Here is a 19,199-nt window from a genome sequence, read left to right as displayed (position 1 = left end):
TTCGCATTTTACTCTTACTTTTTATAATTTATACATGCATTCACTGCGAAATTTAAGGCATTTAAAAAGTGGAAAGTTTGCTTCACACCGGCCATGAAACCATTGATAAAGGAAACAAAATGTTTTGAATCTCACGACACTCGCAATAGATTTCACCGAATTTAACATGTTTGGAGGCATAAATGCCGACAAAGAACCAACCTTAGTTTTGAAGCAGGCAACAGTCACAACCGATTAGCTGTACTGCCCTTCAGAGTGTCATAAAATCACAATTTTTGGACAAAGAGTGTTTTTGAAATATTTATGAAAAGTCGTAAAACTGCGAATTAGTAGGGTAAACCGTTACAAAATATTTAAAAGAATGGCCCTCCTAGTGTTAACACTACCAGGAAATGCAACAATAAGTGGAACTTTGTATTTTTGTCCAATTGAATCTCAATAACAACGGTTCATTTGAATGCTCGTTAACAGTTGCTCTTTCCCTCACCTTATTTGTGTTGAGAAGTTTTGAGCGGTAGGACGTTTTCCTGTGAAGTTTAACGCGATAATGCCGAAAAATATAAGTGCAAAATCTACATTGATCTGGCAATGGCTAACAGAATATTCAGAATTCACTTATGATGGAAAAATAATATTCTGCAAGATTTGTAGCAAACAGGTATGTAACAATAGTTGAAATATATAAATTCTATTAATTGTAATGAGTAGGCCTATAATATTTATACATTGACTGAGCTATCCTGAGGTATAATTCTTTTTAAGACCACTACACTTTAACCTTTTAAATTCCGATAGTTAAAGTATTTGCAGGTCATTAAAATTTTGATTGTTCGAACCCACTAACTTTGTGATAGAAATACGGCAATACAACAATTAGGATTTTATTTTAATTCAGTTTACTTTACATTTTTAGATTTCGCAAGAAAAGAAGTGCCACCTAAAGCAGCATTTGCAAGGAGCGGCTCATAAGGCTAAAGCTCAGCAGAAAAATCAACTGCAACAAACTTTACTAACACAGCCTACTTCATCCAATCTCAGCAGCAATTTCTATGCTGATTTAACCAGAGCATTTGTTGCTGCTAACATTCCCTGGAATGCAATTGAAAATCCGGTTTTAAGACAGTTTTTACAAAAATACTGCAAACAAAATATCCCATCTGAGTCGACCCTAAGAAAAAATTACTTAGACAGAATATACAATGAAACTTTATCTTCCATTCGGGAGGATATAGGTGATTCTTACATATGGGTCTCTATGGATGAAATCTCAGATCCTATGAATAGGTATATAGCAAATATGGTAGTAGGAAAACTTAGTCCTGATGGACCTTCGATTCCACACCTCGTATGTGTTAAGGAACTTTCGAAAGTGAATAGCCAAGCCATTGCTTATTTTGTAAATAAAGGCCTACAGTCTTTATACTCAGGTAATATAGACGATTCTAAAGTTCTGTTGTTTTGTACTGATGCTGCCTCATACATGGTTGCTGCAGCTCCACTTCTTAAAACATTTTATCCTAACCTCACGCATGTAACCTGTCTAGCACATGGCCTTCACAGGGTTTCTGAAACAATCCGGAATGAATTTCCTCTTGTCAATTCGTTTATTTCTAACACAAAAAAAATGTTTTTGTAAAGCTCCATCCAGGATTTCAATATTCAGAGAGAACTTTCCAGATATCCCACTCCCACCTCAGCCGGTTGTTACACGATGGGGAACCTGGATTCAATCAGTGGTGTATTATTCTAAGTATTTTAAAGAAGTGGTCACAGTTATTGATAAATTACCTGAAACTGATAGTGCAGCGTGTGTGAAAGCAGTGAAAGATTGTCTGAATGACTCACGAGTGAAAAACGATATTGCCTACATAACATCAAACTTTTCTTTCATACCTGCAAGCATTGAACAATTAGAACGTGAAAAACAATCTCTTTGTAGCCAAATAGCAATAGTAAAGGAAGCTCAAGTGAACATACATTCTGCTTTGGGCGAAACTGGGAAAAAAGTTAAAAATAAGTGGGACAACGTATTAAATAAGAATGTAGGATTTTCATTGTTGGAAAAAGTATCAAGAGTGATATCGGGGGAAAGTGTAAATGTTCCAGTAACTATTGATGTTTCTATTGTACCTAATTTAAAATTTGCGTCTCTCACATCAGTTTCGGTTGAAAGAAGTTTTTCTGCTATCAAAATTATTCTCAGTGACAAAAGGCAAAGGTTAACTGTGGAGAATTTAGAAAAAATTCTGGTGGTGTACTGTGCAGATAATTATAATAAAGTCTGAGCATGGAACTGAATTTCAATAACTTAAAATGAGTAATCTTGATATCAATAATCATTATTTCATTAGTTTCAATATATTAAATTTATGCAGCTCTGTTTATAAATATAATATAGTATTCTTTTTTAATGTTTAAACATACTTTTTTGTGCGTATTTTAGTGTATAACTAAAGATTTCAGTGAAAGAAATAAGTATGATACCTTGATGTGCCTAAAATGCCTATTTTCATTAAAATATAGCCTAATTTTACAAATTTTGAGCTTATTTTAGGCGCCTAAAACTGCAATTTTTAGTGCCTAAAAATCCGATGTCTAGTCATTACATATCAACAGGGATAGTTTCACAGAAAACTGCAGAGTGTTATTAAGATCACCAAAAGATTGCAGTGATGCAAAGTTACCATGGCTCTCTCATAAAAAGGTGCAATGTGCCATTCGTTTTGATTTCTCTCCGTTGTTTATTTGTCGTGTTAATAGTGAAGTTATGGCAAAAGCCATTATTGATGATTATACACCGCGGTATTTTCTACGAACAGGAAGATCAATATAGGTAAACCTTACATACAACATAATATGTAGGTAATGTAGGGATATGAATTACCTACATAGAAATATTCTGTATTATCTCTAAATGACACAACTGGTTTGTTTGAAACTTTTCAATTCCTAGTGTTAGAAATCCAGAAAATGGAGGAAATATAATTAAATTAGCACGTTTTTCTTCAGTGTAAGTGGCGTGAAAATGCAGAGTAAAATGCAATGAACTGACACCCAGGAAATAGCTTTATTTTCTAACAATAAGTTACATGACCAAGATTAATCGACACTATCAACATTTCTCTTGGGTCTCTTTACTGTCATATCAGTACAACGCCGTCAACATAGAACGTAAGATAATCATGATCAAAGTCGGCGATATTCAGTTCCAAGCGGTGGAGATGATTTGCTTCTAGTCTGCAAAAACCACTTTACTGGAATTATTTGCAGAAATTAACTATAAATTGATCATAGTACCTAAGAAATGTTTATGGTTCTTAACACCTTTCATGAATTGTGAAGTTTGTTTGTCTCTCAGTGTGTTAATTTCAGTAGTATCATCAAACTACTTATAAAGATTGGTGAAAAGTTGTCGTAAGTACTATCAATTCAATTCTAAAAAAAATATATTCTTAAAATTGTTCAAGATAAAAAGTTATTTATTAATAAAATACTGTTCATAAATTTGGCACTTTGCACCTTTCTACAGTTAAGTATCCAATTATGAGTGATGACAACTAACCAACCAAAGTATTAAATTTCATATTCTAAACCACGCCTGATAGCGGTATGGAAACAACGATTTCCATGAGTTACAACGTATAGAATGCAATTAACATTAAATTCATATTCAATAATGTTTCAGTAAATTTTTCATGTTTCATTAAAATTTTCATATTTTTTCTTATTTTGTATAACTTTCCTGTCCTCAGTTAATATTTCTATAACTACCACTGAATCGGACTTTCCTAATATTATAAGGCGAAACCAGAGATTTTTTTTTAGAAAACGTTAGAAAAAAACCACTCATTTCACCAACATTCCGGAATTTCCAAGAGCAAATGAAATATCCAAATTCCCACTTAGTCAATAAATTCGAGGAGCCAAAACAAAATAAGTGGTTCCTGTTACACCTTAGCTCATTCTTTCATATCCAGCAAAAGTTTTTTCATTGTTGCCATATGTACTTATAGAGTGTAAAGCAGTGATGTCAACGAGAGCGCAAACGTGCTCATAGCCCGTATGCGCTGATCAGAGCACGTAAGGCACGCAGGTACAAGTCACTGGTGAACACAAGGGTTGTACATTACACATTGATGAAGAAGTCGTTCAGTAAGTTTCAGGCTGACTAGACTTTAACTTCTTGTGGAAGTGAAAGATGAGGTTGGTTTGTGGAAATTATTTAGTTATAAAGAGAAGCAGTATCGAACGCCTGAAATTATTAGCTAATCTACAGAATGATATAATATTCAAATTAGTTTGTTTTTATTGACATTAAATAGTAAACGTATGTAAAGATGTATTGTAGAGCTTCTTCCTCGTTTACAGAATGAAGTACAAACAAAAGTGTGTGCTGCTAATGGCGTAAATTCGTTAAATGTCAGTTAGGAGTTGTGTCTATAAATTGTCCAGATTTTCGTCCATAAATTCTCAGTTGAACGATGTTTCTTACTATTACGATATTGTTCTGTCCAGATATTTTGAATTGCGTGAATATTTATCAGAATTCATAATAGAAAAACAGAGACAGTCCAGAACTAGTTGACTCCACATGGATCGAGGAACGTAACTTTCTCAAGGATATATTAGAGCATCTGAACGTTTTGAATTTGATATCGCAAGCAAAGAATCAATTAATTTGTGTCGACAGAGATATCGCAAGGAAAGAATCAATTAATTTGTATCGACAGATATTATTAAAAGCTTTCAGATGAAGATTTCATTGTGGATGTCACAGATCTCACAGCACAATTTTTATAATTTCGACGCCTTCAGTCACTGACCTCCTGTTCAACAGTGTAAAATACTGTAATGTTTTAAAGAATCTCTGGGAAGAGTTCCATAGACGATTTAAAGATATTGACCTACTCCAGCCCAAGTTGGATTTGTGTCGGCAAAAATCAGAAAAAAAAACGCTTCTGAATTACGCGAGAAGTCAGGAATTTAAATTTGTTTCTAGAAGTGTGATAACGCTCATATAAGTAGTACATGATTATGTAACAGTTAATAATAATAATTAGGCTTAATTATAGGCCTCATTATGTAAAACTGCTTAAGTTAAAGAGAAGCTATGTTTATTATTTGTTATATCCTACTATTTTATAATTAACTGCATTTATTAGAGAGGTACAGTACATGCTCCACAATATGCTTTTATTTCTTGTTTTCTTGTATGAGTGTAACACATTATACAGGGACATCATTTTATTTTTACTAACATTTCTAATATTAACCTGGCTATACCTTTGGCTTAAAGGTTGTGAACCGGAAACACCGTTTGATACCCCCTTCCACTGGAGTTCGATGATACTGGCGTAAGATACAAATAAATCACTTTACTAGGTATAGGAGGGATGAAAAGTAGTTCATCCATTTACGTAAAGTAGGAAATATCGCAATTTTGAGTTTGATAATTTTCATTAGGGTTTTCTTTAATCAAAATACAGTACTGTATTAACAATAAGTGTTTTTACTCACGAACTGAGCTGTCCGTTCGGACGTATTCATTATGCAGTGTATATTATACTATCTACAGCACATTAGCGTACAATATAGAGAATGGCGTTAAATTGAAAAATAATCATAATATGGATATTTAAACACATATTTGAAAATGATGGCCTTCATTTCTATACAGTTTTCAGTTCTTTTTTTTTGCATATTATCGCACTATATACTATTGTACCTAATTCCAATTACCAGTTTCGTCTTTCGTACTACTAACTCGTGTTGAAATAATTCTGTACCTACTCTATAAAAGAGTACCTTACATACTGTATATTCAATCTTCACTTCTGTCCTATCCGAAAAGATAAAATTATTCAGACATGCTATTTATTATCCGTTCAAGTGGTTTTGTCGAGGGTCGTAGAAAGGAGGGAAATCACGTGACAGTTAATTACTTAACGAGGCCTTTTTATTTAAGTTATTTTAAACAGTTATATAATATTACGTAGACGTCCAATTCCTAACAGAAATTAATGTTTTCAGAAAAGAACCAAGACAGCCCAGCCACAAAGAAACGGGCAGAAGTGGGTGGGGGAAACCGGGATGCGACATAGGCAAACGGACGACAGTACCTGTGCGAGAATATGATTCAATATTGAAAGCGAACATATTTCTGGAACATACTATACTCACTAACTCAGTACTGATTGTGTTTACTAAGACCGTAAGGCGACTTTGACTGTATACGCTTGGTTCTGTGTGGAGAACGGTTGCAAGTTCACTAGTAGAGAAGGTGGGAATGAAGTACATTAAAAAACTCAGGTACAATAAAAATTGAAGTAAAAATAAAATGATGTCCCTGTATATTACTTAAGAGCAGTTTAATTCATCTTGCAGTGATAGGCCAATAGAGTTCATTTTGCTCAACCCTTCTTGTTCACCGCTACTGCTTGTAGAACAGATTCATTGGGACCCGAGAGCGCTTGGGAGCACGTAGCATCTTGCGTGCTCTGACCTTGACATCCCTGGTGTAAAGTAATGTTTTAAACGGGGTTCAACAATCAATTTTGCTGTTTACTTAATTTCTAATGTTTTCGCAATTTCAAGAGTTTTTCGTCATACAAAACAATATTAACTAGCAGAAGGTGCGATCTTTGTAAGGAAATATAGGACAGTTATTGTATTCTATTGTAAACCGTGCCAAATATAGCCAATGTAAGAATTTCTTTCTTAGTGTAAAAAATTGAATTAACTTGTTCTTGCATTCAGATAAGGTTTTGATAATGCTGAAAATCCGTTTAATTCTATAAATTTATTGTTTTATTTGGTAGCATATTAAATACAGACAAAATTACTAGTATTAGTCTCTGAAGAATTACGTTGTTTAATACTCATGTAAAGCTGCTCCAAATGTTTTAGAAATGAAGATAGTTTAGCTTAAAAATATTTATTTTATATTTTTATATTTTCCCAAAATAAATTTCATATTTTAAAACAATTCTCTTGGTATTGTGCCGATGTCTCTATATGAGTCTCTAAAAATGCAGTGCACCATTGCCTGAAAGGAAAACTTATGATTAAACGACTGGATAAAAATAACGGAAAGAGGTAAAAATGGCAACCGTCAATTACGGTTAAAACATATGTTAGATAATAATGTATTGTATCCTGCAGTACATGTGTAAAAGGAAATGAAAACCCAATATATAGCTCCATAATCATATATTATTAAAACATGTGAAGGTCGTGCGTGCGAAAACAAAACATTACAATTATTATTTGTCCTCTGGAAATTAGAGTTGAGAAATGTTGAATAGGAAGAACAGTGAGTATTCTAATAGCCCCTTCACTACTGTATAATAAGCTTTTGATGCTCAAACTTCAGTTGTACTTGCTATAACGTCACCATTGTAGCCACTTGCCTGGCAGATGACAAACATGTACACTGGCAAATCAAGATTTCAGGTATAATAATTTCGAGGGAAAAATTGTTCCGGGGCCGGGCATCGAACCCGGGACCTTTGGTTTAACGTACCAACGCTCTACCAACTGAGCTACCCGGGAACTCTACCCGACACCAATCCAATTTTTCCCTCTATGTATATCCACAGACCTCAAAGTGGGCTGACAACCGTCAAGCAACCAACTTCGAGTGCACACTAACTGCGTGTGACTTAAATTGTGGTTTTCTGTTAACGAACAGTGACGTGTATTATGCAAATCGAGCTTTCAGGTATGACTCCCTGTAAAATTGATTTGAATAATTTCGAAATTTTTTCCCCTGGACTCTTCATTTATTTCATTGGATCGGTGTCGGATAGAGTTCCCGGGTAGCTCAGTTGGTAGAGCGTTGGTACGTTAAACCAAAGGTTCCGGGTTCGATGCCCGGCCCCGGAACAATTTTTCCCTCGAAATTATTCAAATCAACTTTACAGAGAGTTATACCTGAAATCTTGATTTGCATAATACACGTCACTGTTCGTTAACAGAAAACCACAATTTAAGTCACACGGAGTTAGTGTGCACTCGAAGTTGGTTGCTTGACGGTTGTCAGCCCACTTTGAGGTCTGTGGATATAGAGGGAAAAATTAGATCGGTGTCGGGTAGAGTTCCCGGGTAGCTCAGTTGGTAGAGCGTTGGTACGTTAAACCAAAGGTCCCGGGTTCGATGCCCGACCCCGGAACAATTTTTCCCTCGAAATTATTCATGTATACTGGCGTTCAAAGACATCTGACCTACAATTTTATGATCGTGTAAGCGAACTTTCCAACCAGGGGATAAGTCACAACCAAATATATTTTGGTACGCATTGTTTCTTTAGTTGATTATTTTACGACGCCTTATCAACTGCTATGGTTACCTAGCTTCTGAGTAAAATGAAGGTGTTAATGCCAACGAAATGAGTCCATAATCCAGCGCCAAAAGCCATCCAGCATTTGCTCTTAACGGGTTGAGTAAAAATCCCAGAAAAACCTCAACCAGGTAACTTGTCCCAACCAAGATTTGAACCTGGGCCCGCTTGTTTCGCGGTCATGTATGCTAACAGTTAGGGGCTACTACAAATGGATTTCGCACTGTTATACTATTTATATCATTTGCATAATTCCTACATAAATTCACTCGTAGACACTGAACGTGAAATCTCAATTCTTGTATTGTCTCTCGTCGTTAATATAAGACGTAGGCCTACATGCCGCCACGCTATTAAAATTCTATGAAATGACGATAGATCAATGTTGACCTACATAACTGTGGTAACTAATCGTTAAGTTGAAGAGACAAATGAAAAACGGAGTTGGCTGAAATGAGATTCCGATATTCTGTTACAGGGAATTCCCTTCGGAATCGTAATACATTAAACATTAGAAATGCATTTAACCTCTTCCCTTACTATATATTTTACCAATTTTGCGAAAAAAATAATCATTTTTTTTTTGTATAGAGGTCATTTAATATTACAGAATGACTGTACATCACTAATTTTCTTACATACCAAAAAATCACTATAAAATAGACATACGTTCAAACCTGAATTATTATCCCGAGTTATCTCGTGCACCTTATTTCCAGCTCTGGTAATTGTCCCACTTTGATTTTCTCCTCAACTATTACTTACTTACTTACTGGCTTTTAAGGAACCCGGAGGTTCATTGCCGCCCTCACATAAGCCCGCCATTGGTCCCTATCCTGAGCAAGATTAATCCATTCTCTATCATCACATCCCATCTCCCTCAAATCCATTTTAATATTATCCTCCCGTCTACGTCTCGGCCTCCCCAAAGATCTTTTTCCCTCTGCCCTCCCAACTAACACTCTATATGCATGCCTAATTATGTCAGGTGAAGAATACAATGCGTGCAGTTCTGTGCTGTGTAACTTTCTCCATTCTCCTGTAACTTCATCCCTTTTAGCCCCAAATATTTTCCTAAGAACCTTATTCTCAAAAACCCTCAATCTCTGTTCCTCTCTCACAGTGAGAGTCTTATTGTTAGGTTTCGTAACAAGCTGTTTTTTTTACGGTGATGGGTTGTTAGCTCTTCGCCCAACCCCCAAGCTGGAGGACCACCCCTAATCGGCTGTCCACGACTGCTTATTCAATATATTCGCAGCTACCCTCCATATCTGGAGGCCGTCTCCTCTATCCGCAACCTGAGGACGCGCCATGCCGTGGTGATAGGGACCCACAATACAACTATTTACCAACTTATATTTTTTATGGATTAATTTATGAGGTACAATACCAGTGCTGTTATCAAGGCGTTAAATGTTGCTTGTCGTGTGATAGACTCGAAAGCAGGGTATTACGCACAGTGGCACATTGCATTCCGGACAGTAGTATCTGCTCTTGTGTCGAATTTGTTTGTATCTTGAGTCTCTCGCAATACTACACATGAAATCCTGTCTGGTTGGGTTGTTCTTCTTCAGAGTTCGTGGAATAACTTCTGGAAAATGTCTACCTGTAAGCCGAAGTGGGTTGGGCGATTTTCCTGGCCATCCTGCCCTGAGTGATAGGACATTCCGGGTGTATTTTTCGAAAATCTTACGAATTACCACCATTCGATAGTCAAAGGGTGTCTTCTTGCCTTCAGATATCGTATACCAAACGTAGGAATCCCACCACCAGATGTAGCAATATCTGTAACTTCTGTAGCCATCTTGTCAGGAAAAGATTAATGAAATGATGGAAACGTATATATTCGGATAATAATCCTTAGCAGCGAAAATGGGACTCACACGAGTTAACTTGGGTTAATAAATTTTGACGGAAGTTAGGAACCCGAGTTAACTCGGGTTAATCAGGGAAGTGGTTAATATTACAGAGTTTAAAAAACACGTAACTTAATTGCAATGTTTTCTACACAGTCTTAAAAATTTTGACACTGACATATTATACAAGAAATGAGACTTTTTGCTTTATCACCTATTGCCATAATTTCATCGTGCAGCTAGTTCTTGTACAGCTGTATGCAGCAGCTCTGAGCTTGTGATCTAGAATATCTGCAATAATTGGTGCGATGGAATCCTTGAACTCATCAATTGGTGTAGGTTTAGCTCAACAACACTCTTTCAGATAGCTCCACAATCTGCTGAGTTAATGTCTGGCGATCTTGCAGGCCAAGTTAAAGGGAAGTGCCTACTTATAACACGACCACCAGAAACAAACAAACTCCTTGTCAAGGCGATGAAAAATATCCCACTTTTTGTGTAATAAGCTAGTGTCAGAATTCTTAAAGTTGTGTAGAAAATGAACGAAATATTAGCAATTAAAATTACATATCTCTTATTTCCCAAAACTCTAGCCTATATTAACATCGATAAAAATGAACATCACTAAGATGAAACATTGTCATCATTCTCAGTACATCAATTATAAACTTCAATTTCTTTACAATATTCTGCACGGTTTACTCGACCGTTTACAGTTTACTTCCTGGATCTATTATTCAAAATGAAATCATTTAATATGCTCCCAAATGAAATGGTGAACTTTATTTTTCTAGACTACACACAAAATAATTAGAATAACATTGCTGTAGTTGTACTCTTTGACCAAAATATAGCGTGGTAATCGATCAAGCCCAGTTGTAATATCGATATTTAGCGCTAAACACTGGCGCGCACTATCGGATGCAATAGAGAACCTTTCGTAATAACGAAATTATGACGTATTCGCATTCGGGAGATTACGGATTCAAACTCTGACTGGGGTTTTTCATAAAGGCAAATATCAGATTGGAAATTTACATGTCATAATTCATCACTGCCTCAATTACCAATACGATAAACATTAGTCAAAATGTATAATCAGTTAGTACATGAACACAACACACTATAGAAACAGGAACTCAACAAGAGTAAAACGGTCTACTTATATATACACACACATTCTAAACACGTGATATGACCACAGATATTAAAGCGTAAACTTAACAAAGAAAAAAATATGCACAGATTGACATTAATTTGGAGTGATTTTGTAAAGGATGCAGTCAAGACTAATTTAGAAAAATGTTAAACGAATTATTCTTCTACCAGAAACGGATGTTCTCTGAACCAAATGATCCTATTTTAATTATTTGCATATAATAACAATTAAGAAACATGTTGAAGGGATTACCCTTGCAGGAAATGAGTGCTCTCTGGACCAAAATAATCGTAGGTATTTTAATTATTTAAATACAATTTCAATTAAGTAACATATTAAACGATTTATCTTTCTATCAAACACGGATGTTCCCTGGACCAAATGTCCTATTTTAATTATGTAATTGCTTTATATTTATTTCTAACAAGTGCAGTGGGGCGCACGTGTACGGCTAGTAGTAGTAGTAGCAGTAGCAGCAGCAGCAGCAGCAGCAGCAGCAGATTTATTTATTTATTTATTTATTTATTTATTTATTTATTTATTTATTTATTTATTTATTTATTTATTTATTTATTTACTTAGTTACTTACTTAGTTACTTACTTACTTTATTTATTTATTTATTTATTTATTTATTTATTTATTTATTTATTTATTTATTTATTTAATTATTTATTCATTCATTCATTCATTCATTTATTTATTTGACAACAGCCATAGACCAATAAAAGTCCAGCACAGTGATACAAATAATACAATAAAATGAACAACTATGGTACACATTACATAAAAGAGATAACAACAAAATAAAGAATATTATAATAATAATAATAATAATAATAATAATAATAATAATAATAATAAATTTTATCTTACACATTGTAAATCTCCGGGATTGGCGATAGTTCAACCTGGCAATCCTATGCACCTTATGTAAGTTGGATGCGTCACACCTGGAAACCTGCCCAGCAGAAGCAGCTGAAACTGCATTTCCGCCAAATATTGGAGAGCTAGACTGTTAATGGCTTAAATGCCATGCAGTTTCGATCTGACCAACGTTAAGATGACAGATTCTACAATTCTACGTATTTCATTGCTATTTTGTCTAAATTCTAGAACAGTTGTGCTCAATTTTGTAGTTACGTCTTGCGCTGTATTTTCGATAACCGCCAAGCATGGTAGACTTTGTATGTAATCAGTGGTGGCTGGTGAAAACCGAAGGTATCTTCTTCTCCAAAGAATTGTAATATATCAGTCCCCTAACTGCCCATTGTGCAACTCAAACCAAGAAATGGATTTGGAACACCTCAAAATCTGTGCTTCAGTGGCTGACCATGATTATATCTTTGAAAAATATTGGAGTGCAAGAGGTCAAATGACTTTATTGTCAAACGCCTGGCATTAGAAAACAACAACAAATAATGATCAGCAGGCAAAGGGTAAGTCCGTTTCGGAAAATTTCATGTGCCTTCGTGAGAACTTACACATGAATGAATATATTATGCGGCAGGAGAGTTCCAATAATTTATTGTCATTGTTTCAAAATACTCTTGTAAGAACAGTAACTGTTACCTCGAAACACAGGGTTCACGTCGCGGTTTAGTAAAATAAAGGGTATGAGTGTAAGACTCTGCTCTCTTTTTCTTTTGTTTTGTTTCTTTGTTGTTATTTCTGTTTACAAATCAAGCATTATAAATAGTTTAGAATAAAGATACATTCAAGGTGTAAATTAGAGACTCATGAGAAATTGACTACAGGAGATCGCTCATTTCTTGTGTCGAAGAGTGTAAATGCAACAATGAAAATTAAATAATTCCCGTATTTATTTCAATCTGTTTTCGGTGGGCTGCAAAATATTATAGGCCTATACCATATAACATACACATTTTAAACTGTAAACTTCAAAATACAATATAAAAAACAAAATCAAAATAATGTGCTATTAAGAAATAGGTTACTAGAAAACAAATCCACCAAATTTATCAAATTACTCATCACCATCATCATCATCATCATCCTCCCACAAGTATAGTTGTCTGAAATCGGGAATAATATCAGTCATTGAAAATGTGAGCTGATACTTTAAATAATCGTCTGCAAATCTGGGTCTCGATTTTGATTTAGCAGCTTCATCTGCAAAAAAAAAAAAAATATTCGCATTAGTAAATGGAGCCAAACACTGATGCAATTTTCATAGTGAAACTATGTAGATTTTGGTATGCTATTTTACAAAGTTGTTTATGTATTTTTAGTTGATTATTTAACGACGCTGTATCAATTACGAGGTTATTTAGCGTCGATAAGATTGGTGATGACGAGATGGTATTTGGCGAGATGAGGCCGAGGATTCGCCGTAGATTACCTGGCATTCACCTTACATTGCTTAACTGGGGAAAGTGTGACTACATAAACTCTTGTAACAAAGACAGCAGAGCAGGTTTAGCGTGTCTAAGATTGGGGGCATGGAAGGGTAATAAAATTGTCAACGAAGAAGGAAAGCGTCTTTGTCCGCTTTGCGAAGAAAAGGACTCCTATGAGTATATTTTATTACAGTGTGTCGAATTGGAACATGTACGGAGAAAATTTCTACCACCCTCGATGCTAAGTCAGAATAGGAGTTCGCTTTCATGTCTTGACCTCATGGGGAATAGAGAATGGGAACAAAAGACTGGACTGTTCCTCTTGAAGGCGAGAAAGATTAGAACTTCAGCTGTTGAAGTTTGTGACGCGAACTGGGGAAGGGATAATAGTATCCACCCAACTATACACTTTTATGTCTTTTAGGTTAGGATATGTTATATAATGTGTTTTATTGTGTCATTTCCATTTTAATATGTGTACTTTTAGAGAGTAGTTGGATGTAATCATAGGTGGGGGGAACCTACAAAGGAGGACTTGTTTTGGGTACAAAGCACGTACGGTCAGAAGACCCGTGCATTGGATTTTAGAGAAAATTATGATAATATAAAATCTGTATGTATAATATTACTCAATAAATCCATTTATCTATCTACTTTTGGTAAATGTGTCATTTTGTAGACGGATAACCTCCATCTGCAAATCTAATCGAACATGTTGGACAGCAACATGAAATGAGTTTCAAAATAATAAGAAATCGTTCTCCAAATTGTTAAAATCATTAAATCTCTTTTTAGAATAATTGTATGATGAAATTGTCTAGTACTAGGGTGACATTATTATTGACGTTGAAACGCGCTCTTTCTAAAGGCTGGTTCACAACAAACCAAAAACGAGAACCAGAACGGAAAAATTGTTGAAATGTATATATTTAATTGTGAGCATTCACAATTAACAAGAAGCTTGCCGGAGTCCGGGAACGGGAACATGAGGTTGCCCAAGTTTCAACTTTCCCGTTCTCGTTTCCGATCACAGCCTAATAGGTATATTCTGTTGCCATGATAAAGCTCTTTGATCGTCGTATATTTTGTAGCAAGGAGATCATGAAATAATTTCATCATGCATCGCTTTTAACTAACTCAGAAATTCAGTAGAATTACTTTCAAAATACTACGTGTATATGTGACCAGATTACCAAGTGAATTGAATTCTTAAATATTCTGTGTGATAAATTCTGAAGTTGGTTAACCTGTGTTTATGTTGGTTGGTATGTTCTCATGAGAGAACGTCATTAAAGTCTGTGTGATGTATCTTGTTTCACTGTGAAGAGAGAGAGAAAGGAGATATGTCTTGCCTCTTCTGTATTGTTATGGCAATGGGGGAGTGGAGCAATTCCGTCCATCCATCCGGTGGCGGAAGGGACTAGTTGGTACAATCTGTAGCACAAAATAAAATATCAAAATATCTCTCTTCGTACTGTGTAGTTCCGTCACTGAGCTTGTCTTTCAAGAAAGTGAGTTCTGGTAGCCTGTACAATAACAAGATTTTGAAAGGAATCCTGAAAATTTACAACCTCCTATAATCTCCACCCTCATTTGAAGGGACTTGGTTTTATTGCTACTGAGACAAGATAAACCATACCAGGTATAGTCAATTATTATACACATATATCATCAGAATGAGTAATATCGACTTTACAAATCATTATTGACATAAATATCGATATGCATATCCGTTTCTGTTCTCGGTTTATTGTGAATAAAAAATCTTGACTTTCACGTCCTCAGTTTCCAATTTTCGTTCTGGTTCTCGTTCCCGGTTTATTGTGGACCAGCCTTAATAGACCTAACATTTTACATATGCATTATTTAAACCTGCAATAAATAATATTACTGTATTGTATTTGTAATAAAACAACACAAATATCTTTAAAAATCTTTATTTTCTGTTGTTTACATATAGGTTTTATTTAGTTACAAATTCCATCACGACCTGGCCGGGAATCGAACCCAGGCTGTCTGGACGGCAGATCAGAGCTCTAGCGTTTGAACATTACTGCAGATATACGTATTTACATTGCCCCCCTCCACCCCGAAAAAAACTGTAGTCCTATATTTCTGCTAAAATCTCGGGAATTTTCCTTCTTTTGTTTCCAGGATCACAATACTGTCTCTTTTTGCTTCAGACAATGAGAAATAGAATGAATACTCTGGGTCGTAATTAATGCAAACGTAGGCGTTGGTAATGAAGAGGCAGCGCATTTTCGTGGGCAGGGCATAGTTGCGTCCTACGGTCAGATAAAATGCAGCAAATAAAAAAAGGATCCCTGTTTTGTGGGTATAGTTGCGCCCCGTTCCCATCAGGTAGAGAAAAGGGCATGGCATAGTTGCGCCCCGAAGAAATCAGGTAGCAGAAGGGACATGGCATAGTTGCGCCCCGATGAAATAGGTAGAGAAAAAGACATTACGGAAACTCGAGCCTCGTAATCAACCAACCATATTGATTTCTTATTCGATTTAATATTTATTATCGATACCGTAAAAATGAACACCATGAAGTTGGTAGTACTTTATTAACTGTTTTTCTACTGTTTATGCAGTGATTATCAATAGCCTACCGTTAAAATGAACACCATAAAGTGGGCAGTATTTTATTAACTGACATATTCAAATGAGTGAGCCGTTGGCATTTTATTAGTGATATTCACAATAATTTAAAATGAATGTTAAGTTTAGTGAAAAGGGTAAAGAGTTAATAATTCACAATGGTTCTAAGTTTCAATATTCGAAACCCTGTACCGCAAGTTAAGATATCGATGTACAAACAAAAAATGCAGTTCATTTATTGTGTGATCGATAAAAAAGTGTTATTTTAAATAGCAAAATTGATCACATGCTAGGCCTACCTGATTTCAATGCAGTTATCACTGTAATATTTTTAAGTAATTTGTTTATATTATGACAATCACTTTCGCGTGTACTATACCCATCGGGACGCAACTATGCCATGTCCATTCTGCTACCTGATTTCTTCGGGGCGCAACTACGCCATGTCCCTTCTGCTACCTGATTTCTTCGGGGCGCAACTATGCCATACCGCATTTTCGTTCCCAAACAAGTTAGGAAAGTTATAGGTTAGTATATCCTGGAGTTTCAGGGTTCAAACTCTAACCTTAAATACTTATGTAAGGACGCTACGAAATGTAAAATCTAGTTCGGTAAATAATAATAATAATAATAATAATAATAATAATAATAATAATAATAATAATAATAATAATAATAATAATAATAATAATGGAGCGTGACAACTGTAAGTGGGATTGCTACTAAATTGAAATGGTCTGTCCAGCTACTTTTTAACCACATAAACGTACTAACACTGCGAAACTAGTATATATATATATATACATTTATAGAACATAATAGTAAACATGATACACATTAACTGTATATACACTATAAATACAATATATATTATACAATTAATTCATTTAACAAAATCAGCTCCGTTACGGTGAACAAAAATATATATTCTGAGCTTATGAAATTCATATCTTTTACCATAACTGTTAGTAAAAATTTGTTTAACCTAAGAAAATGTTCTTCCTACGTCACAAGACGTTACAGTGATACAATTATAACAACAAAAGTTTTATTAATAAACAAATTAATAATATTTACATTTTACACAATACAAACAAAATACAGATCAAAATGAAATACAATATAACATACATTGATTGATAAATTAAAATAATATTAACACAAAAGTCTGAATGAAAATGCAACTTACTCAGTTTTAGAATCAGATCACGATGTCGTCGTAACTTAGTGTTTTACATGTACAACATTGACGATGGAGCGCCTGTATTGTACTATGATTCGTAGTCTATGCGTACCTGCTTACAATACTACGCTGCTTATGCAGCCATGACTAACGAGCCACGTTACTCATCGACGTGACGTAATACATGTACCAGAAGAAACTACTCGATCCGCTGTACGTTTGGGGTCAAAAATGCGCTGCCTGATAATGAATTGGTTCTGTTTTATAATTTTATTTTCATGGTAATTTCACTTATTTTCTCTATCTTTTCAGAACTTCTGGAGTTTCAGGATCTATAACAATAAATGGAGAAGAAAGAAACTCGTTTCAGTTTCAGAAACTGTCATGTTATATCACACAGGATTTCCCCATGCTATCACTGCTTACAACTGAAGAAACTGTCACGATTGCAGCAGACTTAAAACTGGGCACGTCTGTGAAAAAGTCCAAGAAGAAAGTAATGGTAAATAACACGCATATTTAACGTTTTAATGATAGGCTACTATTTATAATATTATTTATGTACATAACCATAATTCTATAGCCTACATAGTCCCACATTACATACATGCTGAATACAAATACATAATTTTGAATTATATTAATGCTGAATTCCTGGTATTTTGTGTTGCATACGTTTTTGAAGAAAACTAGAAGTATACCGGTACTTACTTTTTTTGTGACCAATTTTGCAGCTTTTCAGATTGCATTACAATGTTTGCAAGAATTAAGGTACATATCGTTATCTTAATACTACGACTATAGTCCGTCCCAGGAATCTGTGGAGTAACTTTGCGCGTATGGGGGGCGGAGTCTATCTATGCCGGAGTGTATTGCGGGCAGCATCAGCTCGAGTACGCTAAGGAATAAGCTGCTCGTGGTAGAAGGAAGAGTAGAGTTCAGATAGAAATTATCCCCTCCTGCAAGCGATTGCTCGCTTCGTTCAAGCAGTACCTTTCCCCAGAGCAGTCATTGGTCCTAGCCCTCCCACATACCACTTGCGCAAAGGTCTTGTTTCGTCTTTCTACTTCACAGATTCCTGGGACGGACTATAGGTAACTGTAAATTTCATAACTTTACAGGAAGCTGATTTGAATACCTGTTTTTAAATTAGAAGTATTTATATAAATAATTATGAAATCGTTGTTTGATTGTTTAGATACCTTTGGAAATTCTTTTTGGAGTGAATATTGTGAAACTTATGTTTTCACAAATATAAAGTCAAAGTCTAATGGGAAAGTCAAAGTTCTACAAAATCCACCATTCCTTCCAATGCATCCTTCAGTAGGCAGTTTCTTCTCAGCCATTAACCTATCCAATTTATTTTTCTCTTCCTGATCAGTTTAACAGCATTATCCTTCCTTCAACCACCCTTTCCAACACACCTTCATTTCTTACTCTGTCTGTCCATTTCACACGTCCCATTCTTCTCCATATCCACATTTCAAATGAGTAATTTAATATCAAAGACGGACATCTGTCGTCTCCATAGTTTTGATCTAGAGGCAATTTTTTAGTTAACAGTGTTCTTTGTAATATTTAACACAATTTATTTTATAAATATAGTGTTAGAGTTTGCATATGGTTTCACTATAACTGGAAAGAGCATGAAAAATTGTATAAAAAACCACAGCTATCTAAATTTCGATTGAGATCAGATG

The 19,199-nt window shown here is 35.0% G+C and overlaps 1 protein-coding gene across 2 annotated transcripts in view; it reads left to right on the top strand.

The window, feature by feature from the left end:
• LOC138703122 (ATP-binding cassette sub-family G member 4-like) overlaps window positions 1-19,199 on the top strand; it is a 118,840-nt gene that overhangs the window by 54,116 nt on the left and 45,525 nt on the right. For both annotated transcript variants that reach the window (XR_011332974.1, XM_069830718.1), the window contains exon 3: window positions 17,812-18,001. Coding sequence is in view for 1 of the 2 variants with exons in the window: in XM_069830718.1 (XP_069686819.1) it covers window positions 17,812-18,001 (190 nt within the window). In the remaining variant the exon portion in view is untranslated. The remainder of the gene's footprint in view (window positions 1-17,811; window positions 18,002-19,199) is intronic.

Source organism: Periplaneta americana, chromosome 7, assembly GCF_040183065.1.
Source record: "Periplaneta americana isolate PAMFEO1 chromosome 7, P.americana_PAMFEO1_priV1, whole genome shotgun sequence".
Lineage (NCBI taxonomy): Eukaryota > Metazoa > Arthropoda > Insecta > Blattodea > Blattidae > Periplaneta > Periplaneta americana.
The sequence above is the reverse complement of the archived record's forward strand: the minus strand, read 5'-3'. Positions and strand labels throughout refer to the sequence as shown.